This window comes from Watersipora subatra, chromosome 7 (assembly GCF_963576615.1).
Source record: "Watersipora subatra chromosome 7, tzWatSuba1.1, whole genome shotgun sequence".
Lineage (NCBI taxonomy): Eukaryota > Metazoa > Bryozoa > Gymnolaemata > Cheilostomatida > Watersiporidae > Watersipora > Watersipora subatra.
In genome coordinates this window covers 65298350-65318344 of record NC_088714.1, presented here as the reverse complement: position 1 = coordinate 65318344, position 19995 = coordinate 65298350, and the positions used below count along the sequence as shown (strand labels likewise).

General features: G+C 36.7%; 1 protein-coding gene across 1 annotated transcript; it reads right to left on the bottom strand.

Annotated features, from left to right (window-relative positions):
• Positions 1-770: 770 nt before the first annotated feature.
• Positions 771-19673, bottom strand: LOC137399913 (UTP--glucose-1-phosphate uridylyltransferase-like). Its single transcript, XM_068086175.1, has 13 exons — positions 19596-19673; positions 13703-13741; positions 13160-13297; positions 11671-11775; positions 10435-10620; positions 9322-9527; positions 8818-9043; positions 6811-6911; positions 6623-6719; positions 4007-4085; positions 3610-3773; positions 1240-1344; positions 771-1149 (listed from the first exon to the last, which is right to left on the bottom strand). The coding sequence occupies exons 1-13, from the start codon at positions 19602-19604 to the stop codon at positions 1042-1044; spliced, it is 1563 nt and encodes a 520-aa protein (XP_067942276.1). The 5' UTR covers positions 19605-19673; the 3' UTR covers positions 771-1041.
• Positions 19674-19995: the final 322 nt, after the last annotated feature.

Sequence of the window (19995 nt, the reverse complement as noted above, 5' to 3'; positions counted from 1 at the left end):
GCAATGCCCCGATAGTGACTAAGATGTTGAATCAGGACGTTAGGCTAGGCTAGTGGCGACCATTTCTAAAACGGATATTGGACAGTCTCAAATTAATAGGGACTTTGGGACAAGTTTTGACAAACCATAAGGTGAGTTGTGCAAGACATGACTTGAAACTTGGAATATTTTGACATGATGGGTGGCTCTGGCGATTGGTTTAGTTTTTGTGTGCTGCTCATTGGATTGGTGAGATATTTAGGTGGATACTTTTGTTTTTGCTCATAACCACGTGGACCTTTGTTGTTTTTTTGTGTGTGTAGACTACGGCCCGGTCTTGGCTTCGGCAATACCCCCGCTAAAGGACACCTGTGATTCTGACTGAGCAAGCTAATGTAATTGCGCGTTCGTCTGCTTAAAACGCAGCGTACATACGAACAGCTAGGTATGAAATCACATCACTGGCAAACCAGCGCTTATGGCCCGCAGCAGCCAATCATGCGACAACAACACTCATAGATATAGTAAACCCTATATCTATGTTTACTATATCTATGACAACACTCAAGGCCAAGCAGACTGTAAACTGATGCACGTGTCTCGCAACCATACTCAAGATCAATCGCTGTGTTAGAAATGATGATGCAACTGATGAACAAGGGCGAAGACAACTCCTATGGTTGAGACTAAGATAAGTGAGCATATTATACACGTAATGTATGTGCACAATCTTTGCACAATTGATTACGCCTTTAGACATTCTGATTTCTGGAACTATATCAAGATAACAATGGATGATTTTATTGTATAAATGGTGAATTTAGATCCTAACTAGCCTCTTATAAAACTGTTGCGTAACCTGCGCAAGACATATCACAGAAATAACTAATAGTCTAAAAGCTTAGGGACAAGAAAAAACAAGCAAGAAAATTCCAAACATATACGGGTCTTGATTAACAATATATTAATAGAACAACATAGTAGTGTAAAAATGTAATAGATCCATGAGACTTCATCGAGACTCCGAGCTGTCAGGAGGTCGACTGGTGATGTCAGCGCTGACTAGTGATCCAGTATTCTGAGATTACCAGACACTATTTTATTTTCAAGCACAGCCCCCGATGGAATATCTATTCTGTCTCCATGATTAGCGATGATAATTACAGTTCCCTGCAACAAGTTCAATATTTGTCAATTTTCCGAAAGCTTACTAAAATGATGGTTGAATTATATCTGTTTAGATAATCATATTCAACACACCTTGAGCACAACGTCTTTACCGAAGGTGACATCACCAGAGACAGTCAAATGGTGCAACTCCATTATGTCTGGAATGTTGGAAAATCTAGTAAGAAAGTCTTTAACCTGCAAATGTGTTAATAAATAAAACGAAACATGAGATAAAAACATTTTGTAAAGCCTGTATCAGGTCATCCTACATATCTGTGACATCACATACAATATGTAGGATGAACTATAATAATCATACACAGTTGAACCTTGAATTATGATTCTCTCTACATACAACAAAATTTTCAACTTCCAAAATTTCAAGAAGCATTACAGTATTGTAATATTAAAAAAATTGAGGCAATTTAAACTAAATCTCTGTAGAGTAAGTTGGAGAGCATATTTTATCACTCTGCTGAACCGTTACATTACCCACACTTCTGTTGTTCTGTCTCCAATGTAAGCTAACCATAAAACCTCTTCACTGATTCCCTCTTCATTCATTTATGTTGTTACATCTATTATATAATATATTTGTTTTATATGTTTAATATGTTTTAACGTTTTAATACAATTTATTAAGACGTTCATCGCAGGCCTTCCAGCTGTTGAGTGAATTAAACAAATCATAGAATAATCTAATACAAATATTTGATCCAAAAGAATAAAGTATTGATATGTATTATTATTATTAAAGAAAGAAAGTGTCAGAATAAGCTATATTCACGAGTAGAAGTTTGCCAACACTCGCAATACTGCGCATAGAGAAATCCATCTACAAAAAACCACACTTGATAAAACAGACTTTGAGCGTACATACCTGTCACCGCTGGTTAAAATATAACTTGAATTTCTAATTTTATGCTTTTATTTTTGTAGTTTTCACACAGAATAAAAAAAGATCTATATAAGCAATCCTTATCTCTGATTGGCACAATTATTCGAATACTTCATATGGTGACAGATTAGCTCAGATCTGGAGAGCGTCAGCCTAATAACGTGAGTATTATGGGCTCAAGCACCATATTGGACAGTTTTTTAGTCATCTCATTACGACATCGCAATTAGCATTATTTTCATTCACAAAGAGATCTTTTAAGCAAAAAATGTCCGTTACGGGCGGTAACCAAAATTTTTTTGACTTGAAACCTGTGAGGGTAAATTAAAAGTTAGTTTATGTAAAGGGCAAACAGACAAAATGACCTACGGAGAAATAGAGCCAAATATACTTACAGATTATTGGGCAAATATTTCTATTATTGAGAACAGCTTCTTGCAAGAACTCTTAATTTTCTTTTCAAACTTCCCAGAATTGAATGAAAATGGTGAGGTAAAAATGTTTTAGATATTATATTTGATATCTGTACATGTAATAGACAGTCTAAAATATTTTTGTTAAAACTATCACTGTTAAAACCATCATTGTTAAAGGTTGACTTGCAGGGTTCACATTACAGTTATTTGGTAGCAAAAGATTCACCATGTCTTACTATGTTGTGTTGTAAGTGCCAAATACGTGGAAACGTGATTACAAGCTCTTAAAAGCTCAAAAACAAAAAGCCGCCGTAGATTGGAATTTCTTTATTTCGATGACGTAGCCACCGAATTTGGTTATCGTCTTCCCACGTATGTTCTCACGTAAATTTAAAGGTCAATACAAAGCTCAATATGAAACTTAACGTAGTACTAGTTTATGACAAACACTTCGGGTTTTACCGAAGACCCCGTATCAAATATAGATACTCGCTACTTTACAGTTTTGTTTCGGCCTGGTCTAATCGGCAAGTCGTAATCTGATCAAGTGACCCAAAACTTCGCAAATAATTTCTGCAGCACTTTTCGATTATCACAAGTGACCAACAGGCTCGTCATGATTGTCAGACAATGATATGTACTCCTTCAAGCTAAGGCAAAAAAATTAAACGAATTTTTACGGTAAGTTAGAAGATATCACTGCTAAAAGTGACAGCATTAGGATGACGATAAAACAGACGCGTAAGAACAATAGACATAGTTTTATTGAATACGTGAAGTATATTTGTGAAAATATTTCGACGAATAATGTTGCAAGAAAGTGTAAACAGAAACCATCTCTCACAACTATATCACATTTGAGCCGTTTTGGAAAGGGAATCCAAACTACGGCGGTCTCGTGTGGCTGCGATTTTCTGTTCATTTTTGAGCTTTTAAAAGCTTGTAATCACCTTTTCACATATTTTGCACCTACAACACAGCAGAGTAAGACATGGTCAATCTTTTCATATCAAATAACGGTAATGTGAATTTTGTTGCAAGTCAACCTTTAAATAAAAACTGACTGGTTAAACAGTAAGTCTTCACAAGCCGTATGATACCAGATCTGAAATGAGAGCCCAACCAGATAGCGCACTGCAGTCATACCTTAGAAAAATGAGTTCCCAGCTTGACCAATGGAGTCACAGGAAACACACGTTTATCACTCATGGTCAGCTGCCCATAGCGGAGTTTATAGAGGTTACTCATGACAAGCAGAAGGTCAGAGGTCATCTTGACCGGTAAGAACCTCTTCCTTGGAACGTTTACTCCTGCAATGTTGAGCATTTATTGGACAAGCATCAAATTTTCAATTATACCACGCCTTTTTACTAGCACATTGGCAGCGACACTTCCTAGTCTTCTTAAATGATACACTGATATAATCATACACTCATTAATACAGTAAAATATGCAAGGACTTGTAGCAACTCTACACTGTTAGGAATATAGAAACCCGCACGTCAGCAACTGTCAAAAGATTAAAACTATATACATATCTTACCGACAGCATTGTCAAATGATTGTATGGCAGCACCAGCAGCCTGTTCAAGCTGTATTACATTCGTACCATCGTCCAGAGTCTACAAAAAGCTCTGACTTGACTTTCATGAAACAATACATCACTTTAGATACACCCTTACATTCCATACCCCTACGTCACCTTAGATATACCCCTACGTCACTTTAGATATACCCCTACGTCACTTTAGATATACCCTTACATCCCCTACGCTAACGCCATATCAGATACACCCCTACTTCTCTACCCCTACATCATTTTATATACACCCCTGTATTTCCTACCCCTACATCACTTTAGATAAAACCCTACATCCCATACCCACAAGTCACTCTAGATACACCCCCCATATCCTACACCTATGTCACTCTAGATACACCCCATCAACCCCTACATCACTTTAGATACACCCCTACATCACCTACCCTCACATCACTCTAGATACACCCCTACAACCCACACCCCTACATAATTCTAGATGTATCTTTGAGCATGACTAGAAAAAAGTAATATAGTTATAAAGAGGAAGGATAGCCTTACATCAAGCTGATCACAAGGCCCCTAGCACCATATAGGCTTTGAGCCATAAAAGGAGGCTCAAAAGAGTAAGAGCTTATCAAATATTTAACGAACTTCCTGTCCTGTATTGTTATTAACAACATTGCCTGGTAACAAGGATACTATGTGGATGGGTGTTCTTTATAGCTGGTAAGCATACAGAGGTATACCCTAGGACACTTATATTTCGCTAGTATTTAGTTTCGTGAGTAGCACACAGAGTAAAATTTCGCTGCAACATAATTTCGCGGATCTGATGATTGCGAAAATATAGTGATGTGAAAATAAATGCAATAGAACAAACATAATTGGATTCCTCAGGTCCGGTTCACCAGTAAAAAAATTTTTCAATTTGGGACTAGTTTGTATTTGTGAACCGCGGGTAGAAATGTGTGGGCGAGATCGACAATGCAACTTGATCGCTTGCTGCTATTTGTTTCTTGGACTATCAATAACGTCTAGGTCCTTGCCCTTGCCGTCGTGACTGATGTGGCACCAATATTATATCTCAAGTATTTATAGCACGCGGTGGCCATGGCTCAAGGTTGTTATTGTTATTGGTTGGTAATAAAATTCATCGCTACAATAATTATTATTCAATTTTATGACTTTCCCTACCAGACTTTCATCCTCATCAGTTACAAATTCAGTGACTAAACTAATATCATCATCTTCCTCGTTTGTCTTGGCTTTTCCACAGGCCCCTATTCCCTGGGGCGGCTGGCCGGCTGAGCCGCCCCAACTTTTTAGGAATTTTTGGCGGCTAAGTATAGTCAAACTCGGAGAACTTGCCCTCGGATAAAATGTGAAATTTTATCACGAACACTTGGTTAACTCGAAGTGATTTGTTTGGTCCGTTCCCAGGGAATGATAAACTGCTTTAGATAGCTCGACCTCAACATCATTAACTCGAAGAGTTATTTGCCCAATGGCTACGGGAACGGTTTTTATCGCTGTAGAATATCACTTTATTCCAAGCCATAGAGACAAACATCAACTTTTAGTAGTTCTTAGGCGTCAATATTATCATCATCAGTGGCAAAATATTCTTGTTAATGACCTTTATAAAGGTTTGCAAAATCTCAAGTTTTACCAAACATCCGTTTGGCAATTGCCCAACGAAAGCGTAAAAACCTTCGGATGAACTAAAAATAAAATCGGCAAAATTGATCTTTGTTGAAACGCTCAAAAGAAAAAAGATGTCTTTTTTTCTGAGCGTTTCAACTGTGGTCAAGTTTAGCCTATTTTAATCTGAAAACGTCCTAGCAGTCACATCACCTACAACAAACAAATATCAAATAATAGAAAAAATGTTTATACTTTCCGATAAAATCTTTTAAAACTTTACGTGAGATGCCCAGTTGAGGCCCTACATGAAAGAAACCTGTTGAGGGGGCTGATACCGCGCCTCCAAACCCCCAGATGCTCATAACTAGTTGCCTAACATTAGCTGCCCCAATTTGCAACCAGGGAATACAGGCCGGCTTTTCCAAAAGAACTTGTTATCTCAATTTGCTTTGCCACGCTGCTCAGTCGATGTATTAGCTATAATGAGTTTAGCAGAAATTGCCCAATGAGCCCAACCACACACAAAGGTTCCCTGCATATCTAATATGACGATTTTATTGTGGATATCAATGAACAAAGCTATTTAATTTCGCGTTTTCGCTCGTTCGTTATGATAGTTTAGTTTCGCTCATGAACTTTTCGCGAGATGAATGACTCCACGAAAATGCGAAAGTTAGATGACGCGAATACATAAGTGTCCTAGGGTATATACTTTTACTACCTAGTCAAAATAATGACTTACCTTGGTAACCTACAATTAGTCAATTACTCTTGACTTTACGATGCTCTAGCAACTTACTGTATATCCTTGATATCAATGATAGTTACTCTGGTTATTTACTGTAAATAATGACTTGAAAAGAAACTTACTACGCCATAATTTGGCTACTTACTGTATATCATGCATTACGATATTTACTATGACATACTCTGGTTACTGCATATCATGACATGATATTTACTATGACATACTTTTGGATTAACAATAATCTCCATTTGCAGCGTCTCCTCCTCTATGACACGATTAATAGCGTTCAGGTTGACCCAGAGGTTGTTCGTATTGAAGATTCTACAGAGATGACAGAAAGGTAATAGTGCTCCTAGTTGACACATCATATGGTCATGCATAACAATAACAACAACAACACTAATAGACATACTTAAATTTGTTGACTGATTTAAATTCATCGACTTTTTCCTTAGGAACCTGGGCTAGCTCTAGTAGCCGCATTTTGTTCTCGTATTCCACCAATGTGCCACCCTGTGAGATAAACGCATTACTATTACATACTCTCATTTTCGTGCCCTACGAATTACATACTTACATACATTATTAATATGCACTACACAATACTTACATTATTAATATGCACTACAAATTACTTACATACATTATTAATATGCACTACACATTACTTACATTCATTATTAATATGCACTACACATTACTTACATTCATTATTAATATGCACTACACATTACTTACAGCCATTATTAATATGCACTACACATTACTTACATTCATTATTAATATGCACTACACATTACTTACATTCATTATTAATATGCACTACACATTACTTACATTCATTATTAATGTGCACTCCACATTACTTACATTCATTATTAATGTGCACTACACATTACTTACATGCATTATTTATATGCACCAAATATTACTTACATACACTCAGCATTAATTATATGCACTACTTTTATGTACTATGCAATGCTATTTCGCAGAACATGAACATTTTTGTGTCTTGTGTTGATTTTCAGAAATGAAAGCCACTGATTGATCCCTATTTTTCAAAACACAAATTATCATCATTATAAACTCAACTCTTGTGTGTCGAGGCCTTTACTGAGAAACATACTGTAAAATATTTACATGATTCTAATCTGGTTTGGCTGTTGAAAATGATACTCAGCACAGTAAACAGCTACTAAATATTGGGCTTGATTTCAGAGTAGACTAAGAGGATGAAACAAAAAATTAAAAAGTTTCTATGCACGGTAAGGTCAAGGCCAGTCAGTTTCCATCAGATCCTCACCAAAAAGGGGCAGTTTTGGAGCCTAACAGTAGTTCCGCAGAATGCAACCACCGGCCTATTCATATCTTTAGTTCAGAGGAGCATATAAAGAGTAAGTTATGATATACTGTATTACTACTACTAGAAGTAAGTTATGATAAACTGTATAACTACTACTAGAAGTAAGTTATGATAAACTGTATGACTACTACTAGAAGTAAGTTATGATAAACTGTATGACTACTACTAGAAGTAAGTTATGATAAACTGTATAACTACTACTAGAAGTAAGTTATGATAAAATGTATGACTACTACTAGACGTAAGTTATGATAAACTATATAACTACTACTAGAAGTAAGTTATGATAAACTGTATGACTACTACTACAAGTAAGTTATGATAAACTGTATGACTACTACTAGAAGTAAGTTATGATAAACTGTATGACTACTACTAGAAGTAAGTTATGATAAACTGTATAACTACTACTAGAAGTAAGTTATGATAAAATGTATGACTACTACTAAAAGTAAGTTATGATAAACTGTATAACTACTACTAGAAGTAAGATATGATAAACTGTATGACTACTACTACAAGTAAATTATGATAAACTGTATAACTACTACTAGAAGTAAGTTATGATACACTGTATAACTACTACTAAAAGTAAGTTATGATAAACTGTATAACTACTACTAGAAGTAAGATATGATAAACTGTATGACTACTACTACAAGTAAGTTTTGATAAACTGTATAACTACTACTAGAAGTAAGTTATGATATACTGTATTACTACTACTAGAAGTAAGTTATGATATACTGTATTACTACTACTAGAAGTAAGTTATGATAAACTGTATAACTACTACTAGAAGTAAGTTATGATAAACTGTATAACTACTACTAGAAGTAAGTTATGATATACTGTATAACTACTACTAGAAGTAAGTTATGATATACTGTATTACTACTACTAGAAGTAAGTTATGATACACTGTATTACTACTACTAGAAGTTATGATATTTAACTAGTAGTAGAAGTTATGATATTTAACTAGCAGGAGTAACAAAGATAGGCTTGACACTCCAACACTTAGAAGACCGGAATAAACGAAGTACAACTAACCTTAACATCAGCAGCTGTTTTATCAGTGACCTCCATAACAAACTCGGGAGGTGACTGACCTGATGGGGGGTTTGACATTAGATTAATAATACTGAGATCAACGGTGGCACCGAGATTGTCAATATTTGAAATGAAGATATACTTTTTCCCTGCGTCAAGAAGTTTTTTTAGCATTCCGCTGTAGTAGAGGCTCTCATAAACGGAACCGTGGCCAGATGGACACCAACTACAAACATTACAGAGAGAGGGAGTCTCATGATTAGAGAGTCGTGCCCAGATGTACAGCAACTATAAATAACAATGAGACAGGAGCTCTTATAAAAAAGGACATAATATAATATATATTATATATTATGTAATAAATAGACATTGACTACAAATAGACTTAAACCATTTGTTATTAAAATATGCAATGACCGCCCGTAACAGATGAAACAAAATGCGACATGAAGATAAACAAAAGGTACAATGAAATTGAGAGAACGAGGAGTTGTCATATCTCACCCATCATGGCCAGCTTTCAGATCTAAACTTTTCACAATAGGTAAAAGGGTCTCCTTATTGAGGCGAGGGTGTTTAGTTTGTTGAAAGCGCAGGATATCAACTTCAACATTAGAATACTTGACAAGCACCTTCTGCATGTCTTCGTTTGTGTTGAAAGAGTCCATAAGCACCAGAGGTATGTTTACTCCATAGCTTTTGTTCAGCTTCTGTATGAGCAATGCATGGTAAGAACAAAGAGATACAATGCAAGAAAATTCAAAACCATATCAAACGGTATCACATTACAGGCACAGCCAAATACACCATACCAAAGTTGTAGCATTAAATTTCATGCCAAAGTCATAACATAAGATATCACACTACAGGCATAAGACAATACACCATACCTAAGTTGTAGCGAAAGATATTATACTCAAATCAAAGTTGTATCATAAGATACCACACCGAAGCTGTATCATAAGATCCCACACCAAAGTCGTATCATAAGACACCATACCAAAGTCATAACATAGATATCAAACTACCGGCATAAAACAATACACCATACCTAAGTTGTATCATAAGACACCATACCTAAGTTGTATCATAAGACACCATACCAAAGTTGTATCACAAGATACCACACAAAAATTGTATCATAAGATGGCACACCAGAGTTGTATCATAAGATATCACACCAAAGTTGTATCATAAGAACCCACACCAAAGTTGTATCATAAGATTCCACACCAAAATTGTATCATAAGATACCACACCAAAGTTGTATCATAAGACAGCTATGATGAATGAGCGAATAGATTTGTAATTGTGGGTTTTTCCATTTTTTCAGGTCAATTCAATTTGATTTGCATGCGCATCCTGTAAATGTGTTTGTTTCATTCACTCCTAGAACTTCTTGCATATTTACCTATTCTTTACTTGCTGTAAGTTTTAATGCAAGTGGTTTATTATATTCTTCCATCTACACACGTTTCAGAATCTAACAATCATTGTTCATCGAATATTTGAATGATTATTTTCTAAGTATTCAAAATGAGAGCTCTACAATGCATAGCTTATTCCTATTCCACACTTCTTCGTCAAAAAATGTGACAAAACCAGGGATGATCTTACCTCCACCTGCTGGACGTGCAGGTCAAGAAAGGTCAAATCATTCCTGACAGAGATGAGAGACTTGGGACCATGACAGCCCATCGAGGTACCAAGGCCTCCATTAAGTTTTACTACTGCCACCTTGTTAAGCAGCTCAACTTTCTGGTCATGTTCAAACTCAGAGGACAGGCTGACGTAAGGTAGAATCTGTGGGTAAATTAAAGTGTCAGCCGCTACTCGCTAGTATCTACTACAAGTACCTGCCAGGCATACCCCTCTTACAAATAGAGCATTTCACACATGGCAAAGAATCTTTGAAAGTAAATCAGTAAAATAGTTAAAGACAGAAACGCAGCTTTCCTACCTCCATTTACAGAAACGCAGCTTTCCTACCTCCATTTAGATGCTTTAAAATATCATCAACAGATCTCATCAACTAACATCAGGTTGGATACTATCTTACCAGAACAGCTTTCAATCGCGTAAGCAAAAGGACTAAGCTGCTTGGGATAACATAGACTTGCGTTTTATGACCGAGTATTAATCTTCCAAAAGATGACATTAAAAAATGGTCGACAATAATTTAATTGGTTTGCGAAGTCCAAACTCAAAATCGCTTTAGTATTTGCCCAAATCAAATCGAATAAAAATTCATTCCATCACTACAAAGGGGACCTGTCGAGAATATTCCAGCATTCAAATCACTACCATTCAAATGCATCTCAAATGTTTGGTGTATCAGGTAAAGCGGCTGAATGCTGACCTTTGACCTTTAACCCATCAACAACAAACAACGCCATACCAATGGCACATTGCACTGATGCAGCAAACTTCAAACTGCTCCTCTGAATACCATCAGACAATCACGAGACCACAATTCCTAATAACAACTAACTGTTGGCCAAGGCTTGCTCCATGAAGACACAATGAAATGAAAAGCGTACTTTTAAAAACACATGCACGCAATATCAAAGCCATGGTATCTATGCATGTCCAGTCACGGTTCAACTGCATGAAAGAGTGACCAGCTGTCACGCAGAATTGTATATAATATATGTAAATGTATTCAACCAAGCTGTCAGAAGTTATAGATATATTCAAACAGGTCATCAATTGTGACACTTGGGTTAGATCTCCACACTAGCAGCCTTATAGACTGTAGATTCACAAGCTAATCTTGTGTCTGAGGCTACTCACTAACCAACTTGAGGGAAAGGAAGTTGTTCCTGATTTCAGTCAGTGAAAACTTTGACTTACCTCTTGAGGTGAAGGGAGTTTTATCTGCTCCCAGTCAATAGTGGTCTCAGCTGACAGAAAACGTTTGAATATTCTCTGGAACATCTCAAACTCCCTTTCGAACACCTACAACAAATGCCGTTCATGCCGTCACAACGAACCCATACTAAGATATGTTTGTTAGGCGTGTACTTTGTCCTATATACATACATAAGTGAGAGAATACACAGGCCAGCACTTCGTCCCATATTCATACACTAGCTGTGCTACCAACGTTGCCCAGGTATTAAAAATCAGCTTATAAACAATGAAAGGTAATGAGTGTTGCCTGCCACTTGCTATTAGCCTGGTACATTGCCAATGGATAATTCGAGTAAGCTTACTAATAAGAGCTACCGCTTCTCATGACGTTACGCTATCACTTTGCGTCTTGACGGAAAGCAGGAGTGTATTTGCTCCCATATAACGACATACATCGCCTAATGAATCCTTCAGGGTTGTGTGGCTGAATTGATAAGGCATCGGACTGGTGAACCGGAGGGTCCGTGGTCAAATCTTCTGCGATACGTTTTCTTTATTCCAAGATAGTAAATAATAGCTATAGCTGGACAAATGACAGAAAACATACCCTAAACTTTGCAAAATATATGTAGATAGATAAGTGAGACTACAAATGCCAGCACTTTGACCTATATAAATACATAAGTGAGAGACTACACAGGCCAGCCCTTTGTGCTGATACGAATGCTGATGCCAGTAACCAGAAGTGGAGCAAGTTGGTATTTTTTCAAACACTTTGGCTTTGCTTGCATCTCATTGGCTAACTTTGTTGGTGGAAAGTGCACTATTTGTTATTTGAAAAGTTACTAAAAACGAGAATCCTACCCTTGTATGTAGATCCTACTACAGAAAAACAAAAAGCTTGAACATGTAACTGTACGAACAAATATGCAAAAAACAGAAAAACAGTTATTCTCTATGAAGCAACCATTTTTCAAGCTTTAGGGCAAAGATAGTCATGATGCATACAGTATAGCGACTCCTTTCTCCCATTAGCCTTAAGAGCCCATCGACCATTAGCTTTAGGCCAAAAAAACCATGTGCTTTAGGTCTACACTGATCATTAGCCTTAGGTCCACATCGACTATTGGCATTAGGTCCACATCAACCATTAGCCTGAAGCCAGCACTGATCATTAGCGTTAGACCCCCACCTTTTCCATTTACATTTGAATTAAATCAACCAACAAGTATTGAACAAAATGTGAAAAGATCTCTGCGTGTACATGTTTGTCTACCTCAGCAAGATACCAAAATTAGAGACGTACGAGAAACCGCACTATTTTTCAGATATGTTTGATCACATTTTGTACAATGCGGTAGTTCTAGAACTCAGATGTTCTATGATATAAAAGAGCTACCAACATGTTAACTGGTACCCTCAGACTAACACAATACATAACACGCAGAATGGAGACAAAAATAGAATAGAACAGAGTTAGCCCGATTACCTTACGAAACGGTGGCGGCGCTGTGTGCAGCAGCCGCTGGAGTTCTCTTTGCAGGGCCTTTTCAGCATCCTTGCGTGTTAGTGACTTGAATGTCTCATTTAGATGGAGACTGTTCATGGAGTCCGAGCGTAGAAGACTCTATAATCAAACAACGAAATGCGTCAGCTACTTGGCTCAGGTGACGCAGCACACAGGCTATGTCAAGAAGCAGTGGGCAGCAAACAAAACATCAGCAATCAGTTATGACAACAACAAAAAACTGTGAGAACGGCACAAGGCAGCAAGTGGAGCACCCATTGTTATATTACATTCCACACATGTCTAGGGAGGGCAGATGTTAGATGGAGAGAACAGAGTGAGTTAAGGCAAAAGTTGGAGTTGTACCACCATGCAGTCTGCATGCTAACTCAAACCTAGCTATCCACAAGTACCAAGAGTGGTGACGGTAAGACAGATGAAGGTGTGCGGAGCGTCAGAGTCACGCAGCTATACGGATAGATAATAGACATCTGAGCAGGCCGTGAGCAAGACACCAATACATACCTGAGGCTCCATCATGTCTGTCTCAGGTATAGTTGAGTGCTGATATAAAACATAGTGGTATTAAATGTCTCTTACAATACTCTCTTACAATACTCTCTTACAATACTCTCTCACAATATTCTCAATACAGACAGCTAGCAGAGCCACTTGTATGGGTATAGAGATAAGCTCATCAGTTACAGCTGTTTGTCTGAATTTAAGATTCAAAGAGCCATCTTGCGCTGAGCTTTGCAGAGTTATAATAACATATCAAAATAAGGATCACCGACTATTTGGAAGGACAAATCCAGAATGATAACTACCACACCACATAGGTGCCATAAAAGGAATACTTTTTGGGAGAGTAATAAACACTCAAACAGTAAGACACAGAGAGGCAGCTTTTATTTACGATAAGACAGCGAGGATTGACTGATAATTGACATGGGTAAATTCTGCATAGACTGTCCAGAGTGTGTGAAAATAATTTTTCAATGAAAAGGGATCTGAATAAATTAGTACCAAAATTTGAGGTCACTATATTCTGCATGACAACTGACATTTTAACAAGGAATGTCTTTTGTCACCTCCAATGACAACTCAGCTAGCGGCTTCATATTTATTGTCACGATATAACTCAGGAGCTAACGGAATAGGCCTACCAGCTTTTAGGTGTACTTACATTGCTCAAGGTACCAGCTATGGTGTAAGAGGTACTAGCTATCGTACATAAGGTACCGGCTATGGTGTAAGAGGTACTAGCTATCGTACATAAGGTACCAGCTATGGTGTAAGAAGTAATAGCTATCGCCAGGGTTGACATAGAATTTCCCATGGCGGTTATTACCGCCGGTTTATACCGGTTTTTACCGTCCCGGGAAAAACTCATTTTTGTCCAAAAGTGGGAAAAAGCGGGAAAAACTAAAAAACCTCTTTTTTGACAAGTTGACTAATGCTAAAGCAAAGAATAAGAATACACTTATACCATTAGCTTTCATAGAGCTTGTTAATGGCTCTTTAACAGTACACAGGCTAAGAAAGCGCATAACCTTCATAATTGGTTTATTTACTAAATATTGAATGAAAAGACCAGATCACAAGATAATATTCGTTTATTTAAATATGTTAAATAGTAATATTGAATGAAAGCAAAATTGATATGCGTGAAACATGACAGTAAGCATAATACAACAATTAGAAAATAATTGAAAAACAAAAACACGTGAAGATAATGCCAAGTAGTCGAGACCGGTGAACTGAACAACGGATTAGAGTATTTAGAATTGATTGTCTAAGAAAAGTTAATCCTCGTATTCGGCCGAATCATAGCCTAAAGAAATTGTTTTTAGGTTTTGGTATCAAGCTACCAGTTAGGACGGTTTCCCCACTCCAGGCCTGTTGCACAGCTCGGTCTGCACTAGGGAAAAAGTGTTAAACAATACACGTCAAAACAGTTCTCTTATTGGACTGTAAAAGGCTCATCGTTATTTAACATTGGTCCGTATCTTGGGTGTTGCTTTTTTCTAATTTTTCCCACTTTTAAACACTATTTTATTTCCATTGCTATTGATTGATATAAATATGGAGTCACACAACTAATTGTTTAGTTCAATTTTTCATTTTTATTAAATTTCATTTTTTAGCAAAAGTATTTGGGTAAAAAATTCTGGCGTTGTAATATTTCCCAGTTGTTCCCAGTTTTTACCAGTTGTTCTCAGTTTTTCCCGCTGCCCTGGGAAAAACAGTTTTTCCCGGGGAATAATGCCAACCCTGGCTATCGCACATAACGTACCAGCTATGGTGTAAGAAGAACTAGCTATCGTACATAAGGTACCAGCTATGGACACCATAGCTATCGTACATAAGGTACCAGCTATGGACACCATAGCTATCGTACATAAGGTACCAGCTATGGACACCATAGCTATCGTACATAAGGTACCAGCTATGGACACCATAGCTATCGTACATAAGGTACCAGCTATGGACACCATAGCTATCGTACATAAGGTACCAGCTATGGACACCATAGCTATCGTACATAAGGTACCAGCTATGGACACCATAGCTATCGTACATAAGGTACCAGCTATGGACACCATAGCTATCGTACAGAAGGTACCAGCTATGGACACCATAGCTATCGTACATAAGGTACCAGCTATGGACACCATAGCTATCGTACCATAAGCTTACGATAGCTTAACTAGCTATCATGTATAAGGTACCAGCCCCTCCAGTACCTTAAGCTATGTTGCAAGAAGTACTATTTATGGTACAGGTGCTACTATCTATAGTGCTGCAAAGCCTCAGACATCTACTCAAACAATGTAATCCCTTTTTCTGAACAAGTTCTGCATCTCCTTTGGTGACTTTACTATATACCTATTTAGTCTGTACCTGATGATTCATACGAGATATAAATCTTGGTTAACTTTAAATGACGGAAATAAACTTTTGAATGTACAAAAACACAATTGAGCAATGCAGATTAGTGGCATTATTTAAATAGTAAACACAACTATCACAAATCATGGAGAAATTTTGTAGAAATGTTCGGAAAAGAATCATGAAATCTGAGAGCACCAAAGAAGTCTAGCATTAAGCTCAACAGACGTCTAGAAATTATGATACAGGCATATATTGAACATGAAGGATCCAAGTTGGAGACGCAAATATAGACTACTGGTACACACCACTAACAATATTAATCAAGTTTTGTCCGAGGCAGACATGCCACTCATCGATGCTGTCAGAGGAAACTTGAATGCTGTGCGATACGGATGCAGTTGGCAAATGTTTAACTTCTATTATAAAACTAATTTGTGGCCCATTTAAAGTTGGAACTAGCACAACGGACTTGCGCCGCGGAAGATTTACGCTACACAAGTTAAGATAAATTTTGAACCATTAATTTTAGACACTTCATTGGAGAAAGTCTGACGGTTTTTACTATTTATTAACTTATGATACCATAATAAAATATACCATAGTATATTTTAGCAATTACAACTTGCCTCTTTTAGATATTCATTCTTTTGAAACACTTAAACTCATATGAATATGTATAATTTAAAGTAAAAACTTGTAGCCACGAATTTCAATACAGAAGCTATCCAAGTAGGAAAAGTATGACCATGATAGATTTAAAGGTTTCTGGAGCTCTAACAGATTGAATTTGCTATGATAAATTTCTACAGGTACGGGAGTTGTGTTTCCATGAGTCTGACTACAGGCCTACACGAAAGGCCTACATACTCGTAAACCATGTAGATTCTTATATGTAATTCTAGAGTTTTTCATTTTTATTCCTGCTCTTGTGTGGGAGGGCCATATAGCACTAGATAAACAATCAAACCAGTAATCGAACTCTGCAAAAAACAAGATTTGATTTGTTTATTTGAATGTATGGTTCAAATGTCTAAGGAAGCCTAGAGCAATATACAGTAATACAGTTCAGACGTCTATGGAATCCCAGAGCAATATATCATAAAATGATTCAGATGTTTACAGAGCATAAATACATAGTTGATGTAATGTTTAGATGTTTATGGTAATCTAGAGCATTATATGATAGTATAGTTCAGATGTCTAGGAAGGCCTAAACCAACATATGATAATATAGTTAAGATGTCTATGAAGGCCTAAAGCAATATATGATAGTATAGTTCACATGTCTATGAAGGCCTAATGCAACATATAGTTTAGATGCTTATGGAAGCTCTGAGCAATAGACCAGGCTAAAAACTGAAAATGTGACATTGTAAGGCAGATCAGAGTAATTGTCCTCACTGCAAAACAGTGTTGTTACAAACCCGAGGGCTCTCGATCATAAATTGTAACAGAACTGTGCGACTAAAACTAGAGAAAAATGCCATATTTTAACAATGTGATACCAGTCTTCTTTCTATAAATCACATGTGGACGATGTGAGACTTCTTTGCGATATATATTAAAGTTATAGTCATGCTACATCTACCTCTCTCATGCTTAATACATATTGTGATGAGTCAGTTATATACACACGCCTGTGTTTGTTTACAATCATATTGTTTATAAGGTGACACTTCGTCTAGCTACAAAATTCCAGAGCTATTGTGTTGTCATATGTAGAGGTAATTCTAGTTGCAATGCTCACGCATGAGAACAACAGAATAGATTCGAATAGGGTTCTTTTGTACAATCGTCAATGCATTGAGCCCCCATCGTTTCATGTGAAGATTACCAATTTGATGTAAACACGATAAAGAAACAGAAACACATTACCCTTTAGCCTGAATTAAATATCATGCGAGTTTGTAGAGCTACATTATAACAGAATATCGTCCACAAAAAGAGAAAAGCTGTTCAAGGTCACCATTTCCCAAACACTAAATATATAGATTTGATCTAGCTAGCACCGACTACCAACTGTTCGGCTGCATGAAAAAATTGTGCGGGCATAATTTTCCAGCTGCAGAAACTAAACAGCCACCTGGCTTCATGCTAGCCTAGAAACATTCCCTCATGGCACAAAAGCTATAAAGTTTGCATAGAAACGTAGGCTAGACCCTTGTACATATGATTTAAGTAAAGACTTCTAGATTATTAAGCGACTTTTCTTATCAAATGACCAGCAAAATAAGTTACATTGTGATAACTATGTGGCAAAACTCACCTGCTTTGAGCAGAAAAAATGCAATAGGTTGAATAGTCAAACTAACTTGAAACCCGACTTGAAATTTAACATTGAAAAGGATGAGAACCTAGCCTGAGATCATCCATATGGATGATCATCTAGATTGGAACAGATTATCTTCTATTACATTTAAGTCAGCCCTATACCGATGCCTAAACCTTTAATTAACTATAGGCCTAAAGTAAGCAGAGACTAACATAAACAACAAAGCAAAGGCGGTTTACATCTGTTAAAAGTCGGATAGTGGCTATAAAGTTCGTTAAGGAACTTGTGAGGAATTTATAAATACCTAAATCATTATCTTAAAGCTACACTAGATAGTACAGCAATGACTGCGATAGCCGCTAATAACATTGAGATGCTGCAGTTTTTGTCACACCAATGATATACAGCCCCCACATGGGGGCTGTTTATCATTGGTCACGTAATGGGGAAAACTACCAAAATCTGCAATTTTTTAGCTTTTGATTGTGACTTGCTTAATATCAACAACACTCTTGGTTAGCCAAACAGACTAAATTGGCGACATTTAACAAGGCTCTAAAATGTAATAATATATGACAAATGCTGATTCTAATCCTTTTATATGTCGTGAAGCAATAACCGTAAAATATTATTATAAAAAAAGTTATATTTAACACACCAAAAATCAATGCAAACCCATGAACTTTGTAGTCTAACGAACCTATTACAACGGTAGCCACAATTGCCTCGTATACAATGCAGCCTTGGTTATTAATGAAGTAACGTGAGAATCTAGTTTTGCGATCAAGTTATTGATCTTCTAATAATTACGCAAGTTAGAACATAAAATCTCATTAATATTGCAGTATAACATAAAAGAACAGATTAAAATCATAAAAAATAATACATTTTCGCATAAGCTATTTCGGTTACCCTTTGTATAGCAGCTCTTTTAGGATTACTGCATGGCAGCGCACAGCCTACGACAAAAAGATCAAACAACAAATGATGCGTTTGGTTTATATTAAAACTAGCAGAGTTCTGATCTAACACTGAACGTTTTTCAACTGACATCACACAATGTATGCATTAAATTGCAAATGTATTTGCCACATAAATATTTGCGAGTCTTGATGTTCGAATAGCCTATAAGCGCAGGTAAGAAAATTCGATGAAAGAATTGATTCGGTTTTGCCGGAGCAAAAACTCTCAATCATGTCCGTGTATTCTCCTGTGACAAAAATAACTGATGTAAGCACGAGAGCAACTCACGTATTCCATTCAAGTTGTTCCGTTCTCTGCTAGCCAGTGACAACATATAAACATTTTACAGTCCATATATACGTACAGATAGGCGTTATTGATAATTAGCCTTGCTACCTTTTTACCAATAGATATTTGCGGGATTCGGTTGCCCTCAATCGTGGCAGTTGAGCCAACAACTCCCAAGTTTAAAAAAACACTTGGTGAACACAACAAAATGATAAACTCATCAAATCGGGACCGAACATAAATAAAATGTTGCATGTTTTGAGCTACAAAAATTTTTAAATAGAATTATTTTTTGTTAGCATCACTCACGCATTACTTATTTTTAATATTTTGCTTCAAATGTATTATATGCTTAAAAGACTTTTTCATCGGTTTTAATTACTGTCATCTGAGGTTGTTC

What these genes read in the sequence shown, in the direction of transcription:
- LOC137399913 (XM_068086175.1), bottom strand. An exon ending in AGATTATTGTTAATCCAAAA is followed by an intron (nt 4,086 to 6,622) that starts GTATGTCATAGT and finishes AGCTTTTTGTAG; the next exon opens with ACTCTGGACGATGGTACGAA. An exon ending in TGGGAACTCATTTTTCTAAG is followed by an intron (nt 1,345 to 3,609) that starts GTATGACTGCAG and finishes ACACATTTGCAG; the next exon opens with GTTAAAGACTTTCTTACTAG.